We start from the raw sequence: 20,469 nt of genomic DNA on the forward strand, positions 1-20,469 counted from the left end.
GTGGAAGGTCATCCGGACCGGGAGCTCGGTGGCGCTTGAGAGAACATATGCAGTCGTAAACCTCCGAGGCCGTAGGTGGTTCCACGTTCACCGTCCAGAGTTCTACTTCACCTGTGGGCTCTAGATAAGTGCCGGCTGGTGGCCACGACAGTTGTTGTTCGAAATATTCAGCCCAACGGTCGAGGCGTTCTTCTTTATTCAAGATGGTCGTTCCATTCTCATTTACATCCCTCGTTTGGCATAGGATTTTTAACCAAAATGAAAAGCGATGTTAGCAGACCGGCCACACAACGTGCCCGTTTGCTCTCACTGGAGCCGTATTCGAGATGGTTAAGAAAAATGTGTGCAAAGTAAGAAGTTACTAAATAGCTGGTCGCATTACCGAACAGCGATGCTTGTTAACCTGGTCAGAGTGAGACTTACGAGTCAATAGTCTATGCAAAGATATGGTTTATGTAGTCATTACAAGGGTTCCCTCAAAAAGCCCTAACAACCGCTGTCTCGCGGTCCAGGCTAGGGGCAGGGCCCCCGGAACGAAACCCTACATCCTCTCACTGCCTTGTGGGTCAAACTTTTGAGTCAAAGGCTCAAGGTGGGGTACCACAATCAACCCCCTTTCGGCTTTGGCAACTAGGAAGTATAATTTGACCTTGCAGCTCTTCGCTCACCGGCCTTCCGCCTCATTCCCTCGCAACTCATCGTATAATGCAGTGCAATCAGCCCATCTGCCAGTCCCCTAGCCACTGTTCCGTGTCTCAACCATCGCCCATATAAATAAGCCACAATAATCACCTACTAACCTCAAAAGATTTGATCCACGTTGCAGCCCTTAAAGCCCGTACTCTATCAGATTGGGTAACAAACATACCTTGCTGATACCTTAGTTTCCCTCTCTATCGATGTATGTTGTGTCTCCAAAACACGCATACAAGACCCACATCGTTGGTGCTCCTCAAACCGCTTAGGACGAGTCCAGATGTTCCACATTTTGCTCTTCGGGCATTCAGTGATTCTGACGCAATGGCTCGTGGTATCTACTGAGCCCCAAGTCTGAAAGCAGCTTACTTGACTGGATCCCAGAAAACAGTCGCCTGTGCTCTGTGCGGCTTCCTGGCTCAACTAAGATTAACGCAGGTCGATGCGGTAAACGGTGTTTGTATGTCGTATCAACATATGCCCCAACAAATAGGGACTGAAGAGGACGAGTTTTATCAAGGTCTGTCATGACTGCGCCATCAGCAACCGAAATCCGGCGTGAGATTTCAATCCTGAAGCGCACTAAGTCACCTGGCTCAGATATTCTGCACCTTGGGACTGGAAATGCTCCCAGAACATTCGCTCATAACACTGAATATGCGGACGTTATCGCCAGTTAATGTGGTAGATAAATTTGTTCGCCTGAGCAGTTGTGTAAGCCCCGGCGGATCGGCCAGAGATGAGGTTACTTCTTGAATCGGAAGGCCAGGGCGACATCTATGACGCCCACATGACGTCAGTTTGTCTGTCAAGGCCAGAGTTTACGCGCAGAGAACATACAAAAGATGCCAATGTTTGACCAAAGGTGTTTCCGAAGCATCGGTTAGGTCTGGTGGAGACATCGGATTAGTTATGTTGAAGTACGCCAGGTGGTCCTAAGAAAAAGGAATTCTCCCGCGAAAGGTGAATTTCTCACGCTCTGTAGGTTGCGCTGGTTGGGACATGTACTCCGCATGCCAGCAGACTGCCTGCCTCGCTGAGCTCTTTTCGGTCACTCCTCTGCTGATTGGAAGCGACAGAAGAGTGCACAATGTATGGCCTGGCAACGAAGTATGAAGACACTAGGTGTTACACTTAATCGGGTCGTCAACTGTCGCCTCCCCGGATGGGTACTCCGGGACTCAACTCACCAATGGTGATTGACACTGGCAGAACTGGGCCAATCGCGCAGTCGGTAGCGTTCATGCATCAAAGCTATCGTCTTCAATGTGTAGCTACCCGATTTCCGAACGAACTGAATATGTCATCGCCTCCAAGGCTTGGCTGTTTGCCCCACACATTCTCACTTTCCGGCGATCGAAACTTCACCAGCTGGAACCAACATGCGTTTGGTACTCGGTTTATAGGTGGTAAATTGACCGATTGACAGCTTATGAGTATCTAATCCTTTTAGCCATATTGTAAGACTTTCTTTTCTGTTGACTTCGGATGCGTTGTACTAGGGCCATTATTTTTCTTGTACCAAACAGTAGGTTTCCATTGTCCAGTTTGTTAATGATCCTTGCTACATTCTTTCCAGCCTCTGCTCGTACCATTCCCTTTTCACCCATGCCCAATCTGCGGACGTTGCTATGCCCAATTATATGGACCTCATTCTTAATACACTCGTACCTTTCATCATGGTTTCTCGTTGTGGCTGAGACTGGAACGGCTCGTAATGTTCAGGTAATTTTTTTCGTTTGTGCTCTGATTGGTTTAGCTCCAGAACGATGCAGTTTTTGGCTTGATACATAAGTTCCTTACGATCTTGGGGAGAGTCTTCTAAAACCTCTACTATTTACCAGTTTTTATCCCAGCTGAATAGGCTTTGTACACTGTTGAAGAAAGTTTTATTCCTAGATGTGCCAACTGCTTATGATGTTGTCTTCAACAAAACGGCAATTATGATGTTCATAGTTCCGTTCTTGCCGAAATCAATCATTAGGGGTGTCATACCTGAGTAATATTTAGACTGGATGTGTTCGAAAACTTTGGGAGTTGCAATGGTAGGCGCTTTAAACTTCCTTAGTTTTGTCACAAATAGTCAGAAAATCAACCAGAATGCTGATTATACACTCCTTTGTGGACCAAAATGGCCTTAACGTGAGAAGTAACTTCCTTTTTATATTCTTCGAATATGTTGCACGAACGTCAGCCCATGTTTCAGGTCGAATGACACTCAAGATATCGAAGTGCTTGTGCTGATATGACACTGCTTACAAGGTTGATCAGTAGTTTTCATCAACTTTACAATTAGTATTACATAAAACAGAAGACCGGTTGTTTTCGCAACATCCCAATCCTCTCGCAGACCCTTACCAAACGGATAATGCTGTTCACGGGACCCATGATTTAATCTAAAAGGATAGTTGAGAGGCCAGATGCGCAGATATTGGGCTTCCCGACCAATTTAAAGAGTGAATCAAGCAGTGATTTGTCATGTGGGGATAACAGTGCTAGCGGAGCGTAAGTTACAGTGCTGTGCTCCCTTAATGAGCGCTTTGAGAGCACTCTGTTCAGCAGGTGACGATTTCCTGGCAATTAAATAAGACGGCAAGTGGATGTTAAAGTTCTGTTTCTCACCATCCACAATACCAGAGATCATCAATCCGCACGCACAGTTTAGTATAGTTTCTCAGCTATTTATCGTGCAATAAGACTACGTTGGTCTCAGTGCTGCAGTCTCCGTCACTGGGAAACTGCTAAACGATGGCTATATAACCAGGCATTGTAATTGTGTAAAATCATTCCCGTTTCCATATCAAAATATTTACATACTTCGGGATTCTTCTCATCTGACTGGAACTGTTGGTGGCGTGACTTCGAATGAAACGTTTCTCTCTTTTCTCTCATATTTTCCTGTTACCCCTTCGCATTCGTCGCTTGCATTCACTTTTTATGTTTGTGACCATGCTCTTCAAAATAAATGATAGTAGTATTAGTATACAAATTGATCTACCGAGTCGATTGTCCCGTCTATAGGCATGAGATTTGGGTTTGGTCACACTCAGTCTTGTAACAGTGCTTTACAGGTGTGAAGCGCATGCCAAACCCTGTGGCATAATCATTAAGGTTATTTAAAATGGTTTTTCATTTTTGGAGGATCTGCACCAAAGAAAGAGATATCGTCCGCACACTTGATTTCTGTGAGGGGAAGTCCCGGGAGCACGTGGACCCCCGAGGTTTTAGAGGCAGGCACAGAAGTTTTAATTTCACCGCCTTTGAAAAATTCAAGTTTCAACAACCCACTGGGCTCTTCGCCCAGATATGGGAATCGGATTCTTTCTGATTTCCCGACCGAGAACTATCGCTTCTGGGATCTTCACAAGGGGACTGAGGATAGACTGCTCAATGCATCAGAGAATCAGTCTTATTTCAGTTACATCCGTAATTTTGGCGACGATCATTCTTTTTAATAACAGGTGAGCTCTGGAGCCACGGGTTGCATGCCAGTTTCGATTGTATGATAAGTTGCGTTAACCAAATCTTCATGCTGCTGCAACTGGTGAAACAGCGTATCACCATGATGGAGTTTTCCGACATTTGAGCTGCCGTAGACTCCTTAAACGGGACGATGCTGTGTTTTTGTCTGGCCCGGAGCATTATACCGAAGATGCTCAAAAACACTATGTGAGCAGTTTGCCGTAAAAGGATTAATCTTGTTCCCATCCGTTCCCCATTGCTGACCGGGTTAGTCAAGGATACCCAGTCTTACGGTTTCTCTTTTACTTCATCACTCATGAAAATCTTGCTAGTGCAATGTCCAGTAATACGGGTAGTGGTGTGAAACGTCTCCGGAATAACACGAATCGGGAACTAGATTAGATTGATGATTTTCTCTGACATGAGGTGACATTCACTCCCTATAGAGTACTCTTGAATGCTTTACACCGTTATAGCGTGGTTTTCTCACTGACGACTTGGAATATCCTTGCTTAATACTGGTCTGGACTCGTAATAGCACTGTCCATTTCAAATTAAGTCACGTATCTACAGGTGGTGATCGCACTGTTGATATCACATCCAGAGTCACCACGGTTGGGATAGTCTTTGAAAATATCCAATACCTTTGGCATCGGTGCGATATCAGTCTCTTGTTGATGAGTTGAGTGCATAATGCGTCATTTTGCCCAGCACTTCTACATAATAATCTAATCCAACCGACCAGCTGTACCACCCTTTCGGTGCCTAGCTGCCATGCCATCAGAAGGAGGCACGAGGACTGGGATGCTGCCGGTTGCTCAAGGCCAGATAGGAACATCCGAGATTCCGTGGTCAGGCGGGGGACCATGGATCTTCCGGTCAGTAAATTCGCACTCTGACCATTGAGCCATCTCGCCCTTGACTGGAGAATGGTCCAACTGAGTCTATGGCTGGTCTGCCGTTAGTAACTCGGTGGTGAACCCCAGTCAAGTCTCGTTATTCCACTGATCAACCCAGAAGTACCGTCTCCATTCACACTATCAGGGCAGTCAGAATCATAACAGAAACGCACTTAGCTGACGGCTGAACTGTGTGTTCTGTCTTTCTCTCGCAACACCTTCGTGAAGCTCTAAAGGTAACCCTGTACTGTTTTCAACATCACTCATAGATTTAGTTTGTTGGTTTCGGGACTTCGTTGGTGTTTCAACGCTATGTGTGCCTCCCGGGCCTCATAGCATTTTATTGAAATATTTCCTTCGGTTTCGCCACTTTAGGCCATAACTGTCACGCTCTGCTTGTTTATCTGCAGGAATTCGAACTGGTGTTCTAACTTCCAGTATCTAGTTGTCAGGAGCTGCATGAAACTCTGATTAAATCCTATCGGGGTTCGTAATTCCAGTTCGTATGCGCAACACATACTGAGGTGTTTTGGATGAAAACATCAATAAACAAGTTAAGATTTACTCGAAGGGCCGAATCGGTGTCTCGTGACTTATATATCGTGTGACGGTGATAGGACTGTATTCACAAACCGCACAAGTTCCTCCGTTTTGAAAACTCATCCGGTTCAGTCCAGTATCACGCATCGCTGGTGACTTTTAGTAGTTATGCAGTAATTTTAGTAACTTCCATAACGGTTTCCTAGTTCCAATCTTGTGAACAGAGAACACGGAAAATTAGAAGACTTGCAGCAGTGAGGTCCTCACTTTGTCCTAGTCTGCAAGTGAATTTATGGTTCGAGGATCGTAGATTAAATCGACTTCCTGTTTGAACAACCTCGGTAACTGACCGGATGCGGTATGTTAGGTTTCTGATCCGTGTGTTAGTGTTAGTCGATAGCAAGTAATATTCCTGAGGGGAGGTCATGTTGCCCCGTGCAAAGTACATCTATTTTTACTCCGACTGAATGGACCGGACGTATCACCCATTCAATCCCACAACTCTTTCTATGTATCGTGTTATTTCTATCTTTTAGCCCCTGTCGTTGGTCTCTGTATCTATCCTGTGCAGTGCACCACAGGAGGGGGGGGGGCTAAAATGACTGAACTGGTTAGCGCCCTAGACGCATCTGTGATCGGTATCATAATTAACGTTAATCAAATAATACTTTTAGACCATCAGTAGTCCAGTCTGGGAGTTTAATGGATTTCTAAGGTGCCTTGGTAATCTATTGATCTTAGAGTCCTAAAATTAGGCAAGAAACCAGAAAAATGGATGAGCGCATTTGAGGTGGGGACTAGATGTGACAAAAAAAAATCAAAACCATGGTTCTTTGGGGAACATCCGATAGCATTGAATCTGGGATGAGACGCTTAGAAACAGTCCTTAAAAATTTATCTGTCAGACGAGCCATTTTGTTCCCCAAACCGGTTGTTGCATTTCTTCGTGGCGTTCACCGCATTCTGTGGTCCCTGGCAATCCAATCTTTCGTAGTTTTGACGTTACAATTTATCAACTTGAGCATATTCAACCGGCAACCGTTCGCTGCAGCAGACAAATTCAGCATGCGACCTTTGTAGGATTCGCTTCCTTCCATCGTCCGCCAACTTCTATTGTTGTCATTCTGAAATTCCCGAAAGGAACATCACATTGCTATTTACTGTGCCCAGTGGAGTAGATATGATGATTACCAATATCCCGAAGAAGCGACCGGTAAAATGGAAGAAGTACTGGAGTTCGGTGGTCCGTATAGAACAGACTACTGGTGATAGCGATAGCCACGTGTGTAGCTGCTTCTTTTCGGCGAATCACTACGTGTTACTGATTCTCTAAGGTAGGCGGCGTGTCGTCTGAACAACTTAGTCTGCGGAACATTTACCAACAAATGAATATTTAACCACAAGGAAATCATGAACTGATACATTGTCCTTTAGGTTGGCAGTGAACCGAAGTGTGTCCTTATCCTTCTTGCGTTGGGTTTTCGTCTTAAGCAGGCAGTTAGACAGCTTATCAGGTTTTCTGAAGCATTGTTGCTTTTAAGTGGCAGCTGAATGTATACGGACTTTTTTGCGACTGTCGAGCTTCTTTCACCACTATATGTTGGCTCAAATTCCTCCGTACGGATTGCTCCACGTAGCTCACCACATCATCATCATCGACTGCATGATATCAGTGTTTATCACTGATGCTTCGTTGCCGTGCAACCATGATATATTTGAAAGTCTCATTGTGAAGAAAAGAAAAAAAGGACACATTCAGGCAAGCTGGATAAAGCTGGTAACAAAACACCAATGACATCGATTGGTAGTCATATCTTGCAGCGTCTCCAACCGTGCACATCGGGTATCACGAGGCTCCCATCCTGGAAGGCGAATAGCACCGACGGCACCTAAATGTTTCGTAATCCCTTTCATTCCACTTCGCCAGGTCAAAGAGTGGCCACCTCCCTGCTTCCGCCACTCCGAATAGGCCACGGAAAACAACATCCTCTTCGGCAAATGATGGTTCGACATGCTCATGGCTTAAGCAACGCAGCTTCTGGTGCTGGACACATTCTTCAATGGAAGCTCCCGGGCTGCCTCGTTACGGATTTGTTGGCACCAACCCACGCGATCTATGAAACAACGATTATCGAAGACCTCAAGACGTCTCAGTTCCGCTACTTAAACAGGCCAAGTCTTACAGCCGCACAACAAAACAGCCCGTACTGTAACCTGATACACTCGCCCCTTGAAACTCAGAGATACACGCTTTGATTCCGCAAGTTTCTTAAATTAGCAAACGCGACCTAAGCCTTGGAGATTAGTACATTGACATCCTCCGTCACACTACAATAAGCTAATACAACTTTCAGGATACGTAAAATGCTCCACAACCGCATGTGTCTCCTTGAATTGTAAGTGGCATGTTCAATCTACATTTCCGTTTGCATGGCCTTGCACTTTGTGGGTGTAAACACATGCCAAAAAACGGGATGACTTTCGTCAATAGCTATTTGAACACCAGACTTTTAAAGGGGCTTTCAGCTTTCATATCATTATGTCGTCTATCAAGAAATTGAGTGAGAATGCAGAGAGTGGGCACCCCTTGCGGTCAACGCTTTGTGTACACAAGCTTTTGGAGAGCTCTCCGCATTCACTCAAAAGCCCAAAGTATGAGAATACAAAGAACATATTATCGAAATACACTCATTTGCGAAGAAATTCAGTTTCGTCAGAGACTCACCTGGAACCCAGCTGAATCCCTCGTTTGTGACGTTTCCAGGCTACTGAATGTGCTGTACCAGGCCGCCTCATGTTTCAGTTGCTACGATATGTTCGAAATTTTGCGGGGCATTCCTTGACGGACATGCATGCTAAGGAGAGCAGACCGGTCAACTGAATCGAATGCGGCTTGAAAACCCGGAACTACTAGAATTATGGGTCGTTTGTACTTATGGCGTTGTTCTAGTATCTTACGGGCTGTGAAAATTTAGTCCAAGCAACCCCTACCAGTCCGGAATCCTGTTTGCTGCTGTCGGGTCAGTCTTTCACGAGCCACCACAAGGCGACGAAGCACATGTGACGCCAACATTCACTCCACGTAACCAACCTCCATCAAATTTCCCCCGGATAACCTTTAGTTCAGCATTCAGTTTGTCATTTGTCAAGATGTTACCGACTGTGTACTTCATGTCCGGGATGCGGTGGAAATTGATGTACTGGCAAGATTATATAGGTTTTCCGTATACCACTCTTCTAGTTAGTGCGATATCAAGAAACTCCATTTCTCTGGTAAAGCGCATCGCAATATGGGCAGTTTTAGAAAGTGTTCTAGGGATATAATGTGGAATTCAGGAATAATGGAATTATCACCAAGATATTGTTTATAAAGTGGTAAGTGTTCCATAGTTGGTTCCACAACTGTATGGGAAACTGCCCCTAAAAATATCAGTGTATATGGGACCGAAGCGGGAGCCCATTGCTACTCTATCACTTTGCCATTGAATAAAAGTTGTACGTTGATAGAATGAGTAAGTTAAGTTGGTGACAATATTGCAGGCAAATTCAACGGTTCCAGGAAGGGATAGATTATTATATAGATGTGCAATTAATTATCGATGTTTGCATGGTTCCTGGTCTTACTAGAGCACATACGTCGATTCCGACCAAGCCTTTTATGTGTAAAGTTGACAGTGTGTCTAGTTAGGCCATGAAAATTTGCGCATTAGCCAAAGTGACGTTACCCAATTGCAGAACGCTGAACGCAAAAAATGCATGTATCCAAGCCAATCTCTCGTCATCGAACCTCCCAACCGAAGCGATGCCGGACCACTGATCTCAGGTTTTCAGCTTGTTCTACTCCTCTGTTATCGCACCGTTCAGTGCAGCTGAAAAACAAATCCAGTTCACTTCCCAATCCCTGGAGAGTGTCGAAGATTGTCAGCGCCCTCTGGCTAGCAACGGTTTCTATCACGCTTGTCGAGTACTCAGGGGAAAAAATTAAAAAGAAACTTCGAAATGCATAGACGTCCTGAACCCAGCGGCTACAAAACGGAACTGATGGCTTCGTTGTGAATCTACTGAAAGCGATTCTAGCCTATTTGGGAATCCGGTACAAAGAAACCTAGTAGTCAGCTTCTCATTGAACAAAATAGGCGACCTACAACAAACCTAGACACATGAACAGTCTCTTACTTGTAGCATATGGATCAGCTGTTTAATTTGTCTGTCCCTCCAAGTTTCCTAATCGATTCACATTTCGTTTTCCGAGGCTTATGAATTTGAGCCTTCATGTTTAGTTTACTGGAGTATTGTCACAATATCATGAGAACTAACAATCTGCGTTTAGCCTTGTTCAAAAAGGAAGAACCATTGAAGAAATACACTCATTTGCAAATGAACTTGTTGTTAACGGGAGAATAAACTGAACCTGGGCTGAATCTCTCGTCTCTGTGCGGTTTTTCGATTGAATGTGGTGCACAAAGTCCGCCTCATGTTTCAGTTGGTACGATATTCGACATATCGCCGTACGTTTTCATGATGGAGCACTAGCACTGACAACTTTGACAACCCACGGAAGAACCATTCTTCTCGATCAACTAATCCTACTACTTCAGGATATCTGAGGCCAGGAGCCAATCTCAGCTATCCGTATGGATGGACTTGCCAGTCGCACCAATTGGTTTTTGTTGACCTGAGGTTCGGATTTGATCCAAGCCGAGCTTGCGACGACAAGTTGCGCGGCATTATCCGTCCAGTTCATACATCTTTCACTAATTTATTGTTATCAAGCTCTGTTGTCAATGTCATTTCAGTTTCCACTTCTATCAGTGGTTGAATAGGATTTACACAATTGTTCAGTGGCAGCTGCTATTCACACATCTTCCGGCTCACATACTATTGACGACAAATATGATGACAGCATGTTTGGTGAACATACAAAGATATACACAGACAGAGAGAGATTGTAACATTCTTGATTCGGTATCACGTGTTAGTACACACTACTGTTACTTTACATTTGATGGGCACGGCAGCTGATAACACATCATGACTTGCAGTTCATAGCTGAACAGCATGCGCCCTAGATCGACTTTTTGGTTTTGTTCTACCGGGGCCGACGGCCATAGTTGTTATATTTGATCACTATATTGCTCTCTTTCACTATCGTGGTACTGATCAGTTTAGTGCTTAAGTTCCAGAGAGTTATGTTCTGGGCTTGGGAAAATCTATCACTGCCTCTGGAATGGGCCTTCAAGAAAATTGTGAAACGACTGGATCTCAAATTTATTTGAATCAGGACAGACAAGTCGCCTTACAGGAGAGATGTGGCCTGTTCATTCAACTTGAAAACCATTTTATGTGCATACGCAATACCGTTAGCAGAATTATTGCTGACTGTTGAGTTGGGAAGAAATTGAGCAACACTTGTTGTTCTCCCGCTTATGTGGAGGCCTTCAAGTACAACCTCCGAGTAAGCATCACTCTTCTATCCCAGGAAGTGTGCCGATGAAAAATAGTGCCTCTAAATGCTTGAAAGTGTTTAATAGTGAATTTTTAGTGGACCACTATATTTTAGGCACATGGTATTTGGTAACAACGTGAACCGAGCCGAGTGAGGCGTGCATTTTGGTTCCGTCGACCGTCTCAATTCACATTGTTTTGGGTTGCCTCGAAAAGTGCGAGTTTTGTCAGACAGAACACGTGACACTAAATCCTTCCTAATGATTCGTTTGTCAGTTGTCTCCCAGAGAATGTGAGCGTTGTTGTGTAGAGTGGTTTTATTTGATCTCGAAGTATAATTTAACCAGTGGCGATTTTCGTGTAAAATGAGCAGGAGCTAGATAACTCCGGAAAAGGAAAGGACAAAAAAACACTTGTTCACAGATATCACGATGTGTCAGTTAGTTATGTACGCTGAAAAGCGCGATTCATTTTCCATTGATTTGTTATTTCAGCAACTTTACCAGTAGTGTCCTCTAGTATACTTATCCAAACGAATGATGCTAGAAATCCCGGGTTATTTTTTGTTCCTCATCCATAATGGGTTTATCCAGTGTGTACTCAGTGAAATGACTCCAGACTACTTTTAATGTCTATATAGTCTTTTAGAAGTGCGGCAAACGTATGGCTCATAACATGTGACTCCCAAGATAACGCCATTTTGGGCGTAACTGAACTTGGGGGCTCTTCTTGCGGGGACACTGTTTGATTCAGTTCACCCATTGATTTGCACAGGAACAATAGAGAACCCAAGATCCACGGGACTTACTACCCGACTTCTGCCAAGTGTGAAGCAGTGTTCATTTTTAAACCTTCGAATTTTGACATCTTTTTGGTGCTTACTTGTTCCGCTTCTGCTAGGTACTCGAGCCATAGGTAGTTGCAGGTGTCGACTTCATACAGCTTAGAATTCGTTTTAGATTCGTTTTACACCTCACAACTGCCGTCCGATCGCTTCCTAATTTACGCTTTTGGTAGTCGGTCCTTCCACCAGCATAAATTTCCTACTCGCCTGACGCTCTGTTCAAGCTAGGTGAACTTTTTCCAATCCTTAATGCATACTGCATGATTTTTAATGTCCACCTTGGGAATTAAGTGCTGAGTTTTCGGGATAACATCGTTAACATATATTTCAGTCCTCTTGACCACTGTACAATACTGTACAGTTCAACATGTATATGTTTGGCGGATTATTCTCTGAGCTAAAACTAGTTCGTTTTAGTGTGATGTTGACACGATTGTTGCTTCTGACGCCACCATTGTAATTCGTTTGGGGATGGCTCTCCTGGGTGTGCTACTGGCTACTCCTAGAGGTCAATTTTTCTCATGTTTGATTATCCATATGGAAGCACAAGCAAGTTATCAGCGCCTGCTTTTGCTGTAGAACTCTTTGTCACTCACTTGTACAGTTTACTACTGACAGGCACTCTACGTTAGCGTGGAATTGGTGTGACAACCAATAGTTTGTCACCACTAAAACTTTGCAACCGATTTTTTGTTGGGATTCGCACCCCATCCTCTACCATGGTGGAGGTGCTTCACTTTCACATACCTCGGAATCACGATGTTCCATAGACCCTGGTTCGTACAAATTTTCCTCCGGCTTACATTGGTATCTATTCAGTTCTGGGTTTTCCCACTTGACAGCCCACTGACAGTGCTGGATTTATGCACCAATTTACCAGCTCGCGCCTGCAAGGCGCAGCTACTTACCACCCACCCCCAAATCATCGGTGAACGAAACTGCAGCAGCTACAGCCACTGTACGACGAGTACGGCGGTTCTTAAGCTGGCAATGATGATGATGATGATGATGAGCCTGGTGGAATTCCTTAATCTGTCAGTCCTACTTGCTTACACTCCGGTTTCATGTGCTCAGGAGTCTTTCTAGTCTCCACGTGTAACATCCGTGAGTACTCGGGCGTTCTGTGGATGCCCGCTGCGTTTAGCTGGCACATGTGTATGGAGATTGACGGTCGCTAAAAATGCATGTCCATCATTAAGTTGCATATGACGATGAGGTGCACCTTTCAACGAAGATCTGAACATACATCTGGTCGGTTACTTCAACTTATTGCTTCACTGGGAAAACTTTTGCGACTATAAAACGCCAGAATTCGTATCCTTCGGTTACTAGTTTTAACCTACCATCATAGTATGTCATACTTATCACCATACTTTTCTTAATTGTCATACTTTTTCGGGTCGTGTTAGAAAGTTGGGCATTTCCGCTTGTGATCCGCTTGTGGTAAGACAGATAACATTCCGCTATTCGTCATTCCTTCATCCTCCGAGCAACGATACATGCTGAGTTCCGCCACTGAATTGAATCGATGGGGCGTGAGTGCCATAATCAGGCGTCTATCGTCTTGAGCGTTGAATTTTCTAGATGTTATGCTTCCAGGTTTTCCTTTGTGAGCATTCGTTCACCGGTACATAGAATGTCATCGGCTCGTTATCAACGAAAGTTATATAGCTAGTACCCTTAATCCCCATCCGTTCTTTTCAGCAATATGGTTCTCCCTCCTGACATTACAGGTAGCTGTGTTTTTCATGGCATTTTATCGGTCGATTATCGGCCGATTACTTTGAAGAATACAGTGCGCTTGGGTAGTACGATAAAAAACACATCAACGTGGGTTGAAACGATCGATCGAAGCATACGTCGGACATGTGTTGTGTTTCAAGTTACATAAATGAGGGGTACAAGGTATCTGGTGTGAGATAGTCGAGGAAACCCTTGACTGACGCAGCCTGTCAGAGTGAACGACCGGATATATGTTCATGTCCCTATGGGGGACGTGTAACCTGTAGTTACGTCATTTCGCTGGCGAACGACCTTTTACTGAAGAGACGGCTTTTCTACCGACCGAATAATTCAACTGAGTGAACTTCAGTTCCCAGGTTTGCTGCTTCACCCAGGTACAAAACTACTTAGTTCAGGATTGCCAAACCGTCTGACTGAATCGGTTCTCCTTTTGGTGATGAACAAATTAGTTCTCCTCATTTCTCAAGCCAGTTCGCTTCTGGTCGCATATATTTCGACACGATGATGGTGAACGGATCACACCCATTAGTGCCCTACTGTCGCAAGAATTCAGCCTTTCATGATTATTAGGGGTGTAAGCTGCTGTGTTTACATATATACATATGTGCATATAAAATACCACACTATGGATATTATATACATATATATAGTAATGTTTTAGCTGTAGCATCTTTCGGCACCTAGCTGCCATGCCTCCCGAAGGAAGAATCGAGTTACTGCCAGGTTGCCCAAACTTAGCTAGACAGGAGAAGTGCAAATGCAAAGATCCGGTTCCAACTACGGACATTCCGATCAGTAAGTTCGAACTTTAACCACTGAGCCATCTCAATGAGTGGAATTCTCGGTAGTTAATAGTTTTCTTACTCAGAATGAATTCCTAAAATGCCTTTATTGTGTGACTTGCGAAGACGATGAACGTCGGAAAGCGGTCGTTGGGATATGTTGAAAAAAGTATTAATGTGCTTGTTTGCTGCACCTAGAGAGTTGTTTTAGGGACTTGACAATAAGGCTGTATTCTGTTTTAAGGAATAGAATGGGTGAACAATAAATCAATGGAGACAGAATACTAGCCATAAGAAATCTATGAACAAGGTTGAGGGGAGGAGTTCTTAGTCTCTGCATGAAATGCTAGATAACGAACTTCATTAAAGTACAGTTTGGATTCGAAAGGGAACCGGAATCATTTGATAAGATCACGCATTAAGTCTGGAGAAAGGGTTATAAAAACTATTGACGATTCCTCAGTTAGTCACCGTAACATTCCTTCAAACGAATTCGGAACAGGGGATGTACAAGTGGCTTGCTTTAACTTTGTTGCCTCTTTCTTGGGCACTGATGCTATTCTAACCACCCAATAGGAAATTTAGTTCGTTAACACAACAAGTAATAAAAATAATGATATTAGTAATAACAGGGGATAACAGCACACTCATTGGATCACAGGAGCGATGAGAGATGGGGACCTCAAGCTTTGTCTGGATTCGTTCGTCACATATCTTCATGCATCTCTGCTGATGCTTTCTTACCCGTGGTATTACAATGCTAATGGGTGGTCCAGATGGCTTAGTGGTTAAGGCGTTGAAAGTCCAAGCTGGAGATTTTGTGGTTCAAATCCAACCCCGGCATCTCGATTGTTCCTGTCTGGACTTGGGCTACCTGGCAGTAACTCAGCCCTCATGCTTCCTTCGAGCGACACGGCAGCCAGGCACCGAGGGGGTCTTACAGCTGAACGATCTATCCCTAATGGCGGTAGATACATTTGGTGGGTTCCATAGGTTTACAATAACCCGGTAGGTTTGTCAATTTTAACCAGGAACGTTTAGTTCGGTGGTTTGGGCATATTCTGCTCCGGTCGTATACCGACTTGATGAGAGCAGTGCACGTCCAAAAACTTTGGTTTGTTTGAGGCAGCCAGCCAATGCCCGGGTTAAAACCATTAAGTTTGATGTTGAATATCTATCTTTATAGGTTGTCTTCGACCTGGGCGGCTCAAAATAGCTGGAGTATCTCCTTATACTGACTGTTATGCACGCGCAGCATTCAAGAGACCGGCTACTCCCAACACCGATACCCGAAATAAAGTAGACAGGTTTGTGTACACTGTTGTGCATAGTGCGATTGAGCACCTCTGTGTGGTCCCCTGCGGTACATAATCCCATCACTTATTCTTCGAATACCTACTCCAACTATATTCTCTGATCGTTGGTTTCCGTATGATGCTTCTTTCCGTCCTTGTATAGATTATATTTTCATAATGGGCCGTGTTATCTAATGAGTGATGCTGGTTGTGGGAGTAATAGGATGCCTCTTACCGAAGCAGCTTGACTATTCAACCAAAGCTCGTTGCACCGGACCCATATATTTGTTCATATTTGCCCTAAGCAATCGTTGCACATTACTTTCCTTTTCGTTTTCCAGTTGGAAACCAGTAGTATGCCGTTTCCTGCTACCAAACTCGCTGATCTCAATGGTTCACACAATCTAACCACGGAGTCTCAGTCGTCAAATCATCCAGGTTGGTTTTGTGTAGGTTTTGTTCTTCCTGATGTCAGAAACTAACATGTGGGAAAATGTTGTTGATGAGAATGATTACTATTCTATTAACGGTAAATTACAGACGGCTGCCTTTTCGCTGTAAGGCACCACCGGTGCTCTCCTCGAGGGGCGAGTACTTGTGGAGAGGGAAAAGTAAAGAAATTCAAGAAGGCAACTTTGTCCGTCTGCACATTCTTGACGAGGGGGGTCAGCATCGTCCAATATTTGAATAGCAGCATTTTGGAAACTTTTCCATCTCGTCAATCAAACAATGGGATAGGGGCCCAGGGAGTAGCAACCCTTGCCAAGCAGGATTTATTCAGTAAGTCTAACGAGCCCGCTATACACTCCCACACACCCGTCAATCTTACGCACCACAGCCACGAACTTTCAGTTAAACGTGTTTCGAACAAAACAGTCGAGTGCACCTCGTAATATAAGGAACGCCAAGATTGTGATTCATGATTCCCTGGTCGAGTGTGAAACTCTTCACTGGAACAAATACACTCATTTGCAAATTTGATCTTGCGAGAGTCTCACCTGGAGCCCAGATGAATCTCTCGTTTGTGAATGTGCTGCACCAGGCCGCCTCATAGTTCAGTTACTACGGTCTTCGAGATATCGCGATACATATATATTCGCAACGCACTACTCATAAGGTTACTGAAGAAGAATTTCCAGCAACCTTATAAGTAGTGCATTACGAAAGTACACACAACCTTCAAAAGATGAGAAAGTGTATGACCACTCCAAAACATCCGATTATTCTCACCCTCACCACCCGGAATAACATGCACAAGACAGTAGCTCCGAATGGAGTGTTTGGAATGCATGTGAGAATAGAATCCAATTGTCCCTGAAAGGTATGGTAAACAGTCAGCAGATTCATTTCTGAGCGACGTGCCACTATTGACACAAAATCCTCGTCAGGCCAAGTGGTTTACCATGGACGAGTTTAAGGTAGGACGAGAACCAATCAACAATATCACTTTCGACCAACATGCTAAGTCACTGTTCAATGCCGGTTGAAAGTACTCGTTGATTAGTGCGATTGAATAAGTCTTACGATCGATGATTTGGATTGTGTTTAGGGTAGTGCCCCTCTGGTTCAGGGTACTTCAGGTGATAATTCCTCACGCATATCGTTGGTGAATGCTGTTAGCCTTTTGGATGTGCTACAAACAGACGGGAACTTGGATCCATTTTTATCCGAAGCGTTGTTGTTGTTGTTGACTGTTCAGTGTTAACTGTTTATGACCTATCGGCCCAGCTGGACTGAAGCCGCTTCTCGCATGTGTTCTGTTCACTCTGGGATGCTTTTTGATTCCCACCAGTCTCTGTGGCCTGAATAGTATCACCCACTTCATAACCTCTGCATTGTTGAAATCTCTTTTGCGCCGTATGTTTAGTGCATATCTTACCATTGTTAGGTTTTCGATTAGCGCTCGTCGTTGTATTTCTAAATGGTTCGTTTGTATTCTTCTTATGCTCAGCGGTTCTGGCCATCTGTACAACTGAATGCAACCACCGAATCTGATTTCCTCAGTTGAGAGGCGACCACCTTGCAGTGCGTAGGGTGCTTCCTTTCTACAAAGCTGTTTGAAACAGAGACTCAACACGAGGAATCATTTCCTCTGTCTTTATGGCTTTTTTACCTTCTGTGAAGTCTAACCCCTGCTCAATAAGACAACGTTATGTCCTACCTGATGACCAGTCTCCTAAAATCACTACTCTTCCGAGCCCTAGAAAGTGACCTTCCGAACTTATGTATTCGCACTATTGACATTGGATCGATTTCTTCTTCACCGCTTTGCCTGCGAGCAACTGGGAATCTACAAGCAAAAGTGCTGAGCTGTTCTGAAGTGACGACCCCCCGATCGGTCCCAAACTCTCCTGTTGACTGAAAATCATCAATCTCAGTCTGGTTGATGATGGGGATTGCTCATTGTCATCGTTGCGTCTAATGCAAAAACCTCCATGGTAGTTTCGCAGTATATCTTGCTCCGCAAGAAGAATAAGGACAAACTTTGCACCTTTATTTTTCACCCTGATGATACGACCATAACCGTCAGCTTGTAGGTAGTGAGGTTATTTCGAAGTGTGGTTTTTATATTTTATCCTGCAAGTGATCTGTATGGAAAAGCTAACTGCTGTACAGCCGCCTCAGTTTTGCTAAGAATCATCAGCCACGAGCGCCTGACCAACAATGTGATCAACTCGTACTCAGACAGGATATAATGTCACTCATCCTTCATTTGCGCACTCCACATCATACAGTCACTGGCTCTTCAAGTGAGGATTTCTCGGACGTAATGCGACTTGTGCTGGCACGGCTCCAACAGTGACATGGGCCGACGTCCTAATCTCCCCTCAATTCCGCTTCTGCAAAATCACCCTGGTAATTTTGTTCCGTCTCACCTGACCCATTTGCAGTTTTGCCATATTTCCGCCTTTCTGCGATGTCTGATTAACAGTGTCCTCAGTATGCCACGCAATACCAATAATGGGGTGAACTGGCTTGGTGGTTAGAACGCGAATTTACTGACCGGATGGTCCGTGGTTCGAACCCGACCTTTGCCTCTCGACTGTCTAGGTTAGAGCAACCTGGCAGTATACCAGCCGTCGTGCTTCCTTTGGGTAGCATGGCAGCTGGGCACTGAAAGGATATTACAACTGAACAAATGCCATTAAGTTCAAAGTTAAGTGGAGTTCGTTTTCTCGAAAGTTTCAAGAAATGGTTCGTAGACGTCTATCAGTGCGAAAATATAGGAAAAAACAACTACGGATTGCTTCCCAAGCCCTTCTGAAGCGATGACTTCTCAGTCTGTCCCAGCCTTTTTCAAATCGATTGAGAACCACTGGTAAGCTTTTAGTTATCCGTTGCGGCAAACTGATCAGCATGATATCAAGTTCGAAAGCTCAGGACTGAAAGTGCACGTTTTCTATTGAAGTCGTTCATCTTTACATGCGTATGCAGCGAGGCATCGAATTCATTCCCCACCATTGGTGTTATCTCAGCTATGATAGTGTAATGAACAGATGGCGGTTCGAGTTACGTGCTGAACACGACAAATGAGAACGGTTATCCTATCCGCGTACCAATAATTACTTCGAGGCCGTGGGTGCTTCTTGCTAACGCAGCTTGATTCAACCGTACTAGCAGTGCGTATACGCAGATTGGAACGATGAAAGGAGAAATTGTTCGACTGTGATTTTTTGTACATCTTTCGAAACTTCCCACGTGCTAGACCGTACCGGTTTAACGCTATACACTCATTTTCTTCCGGATGATCTTTTCGGATTATTCTTGTCGTATTATTCTTGCTGGCTTTGTTATCCAGTATGTCCCGACGAAAAAATCATGACATTAGCAAACTCCGTCTGTTGGAAACCGGGTACTAAGAAGAGAAGTAGTCGTTTTCGATAACTCGTTCGTGTCAGTGGGTGGGTCTCAGACTGAAGCCAGAATTTACAGGCTGAAACGGCATGAATATGAGGGTTTCGAAAAATTCCACTGACACTAGGTCACTGGCCTTTTCCACCACGATCAGTGTTTTCCTACCCTGTTCACTAGCTCTGACCGAACGTGTTCGTACGTCATATCAGTTTATCTTCATCTCAGTTGTTCAACCTGATCATAAGATTACTCCATGGTCCCAGCTGAAGAGTTCCAGCAATGGATAGATCGAGTCTGCTGTGTAGAACCAGCTGGACAGCTGGCGGATGATGGCTTTTTTCTATGTTGTTATTGTATTTTTACGAAGTATGCTGCCCCAGCTTTCTCAGGTTGTTGTCAGAAAGGATGGCGTTCTTTAAACCACATCAGTCATTGTTGTTGTTTGTCAGCTGTAATAACCGCGTAGATGGCTTTTATGTTGTTATTGTATTTTTACGAAGTATGCTGCCCCAGCTTTCTCAGGTTGTTGTCAGAAAGGATGGCGTTCTTTAAACCAACCACGTCATTGTTGTTGTTTGTCAGCTGTAATAACCGCGTACTCGTCGTACAGTGGTTATGGCTGCCTCAGTTTCGTTCACCGATGGTTTTGGGGCAGGGGTAGGTAGCTGCGCATTGCAGGCGGGAGGTGATAATTGGTACATAAATCCAGCACTGTCAGTGGCCTGTCAAGTGTGGGGGGGGGGCGGTTGGAAAAGGAGCTATGCATTGAAGGCAATAGCTTGGATGCATGAGCACCATTGAGGGCCATATCTGGGCCATATCTGACAATGTCTCTAGCCATTGATGTGACCGTCTCGGGGTCTCCATCCAGGAAGACGGCAGTGACCAGCGCAGCTGAGTTTGCTGGT

At 44.5% G+C, this 20,469-nt stretch overlaps 2 protein-coding genes across 2 annotated transcripts in view; one reads left to right on the forward strand and one right to left on the reverse strand.

Moving 5' to 3' along the window:
- Window positions 1-20,469, forward strand: part of T265_14872 (hypothetical protein) — a gene marked incomplete at both ends in the record, with an annotated part of 68,450 nt that overhangs the window by 9,588 nt on the left and 38,393 nt on the right. The window contains 2 exons of the mRNA XM_009175617.1: window positions 2,276-2,421; window positions 16,048-16,144. Of these exons, the coding sequence (XP_009173881.1) occupies window positions 2,276-2,421; window positions 16,048-16,144 (243 nt within the window). The remainder of the gene's footprint in view (window positions 1-2,275; window positions 2,422-16,047; window positions 16,145-20,469) is intronic.
- Window positions 1,960-7,352, reverse strand: T265_09514 (hypothetical protein; the record flags this gene model as incomplete). Its single annotated transcript, XM_009175608.1, has 3 exons — window positions 1,960-2,067; window positions 4,901-5,075; window positions 7,240-7,352. 3 exons carry the CDS (start codon window positions 7,350-7,352, stop codon window positions 1,960-1,962), a joined length of 396 nt encoding a protein of 131 aa, XP_009173872.1.

This window comes from Opisthorchis viverrini, assembly GCF_000715545.1.
Source record: "Opisthorchis viverrini unplaced genomic scaffold opera_v5_279, whole genome shotgun sequence".
Taxonomy (NCBI): Eukaryota; Metazoa; Platyhelminthes; class Trematoda; order Opisthorchiida; family Opisthorchiidae; genus Opisthorchis; species Opisthorchis viverrini.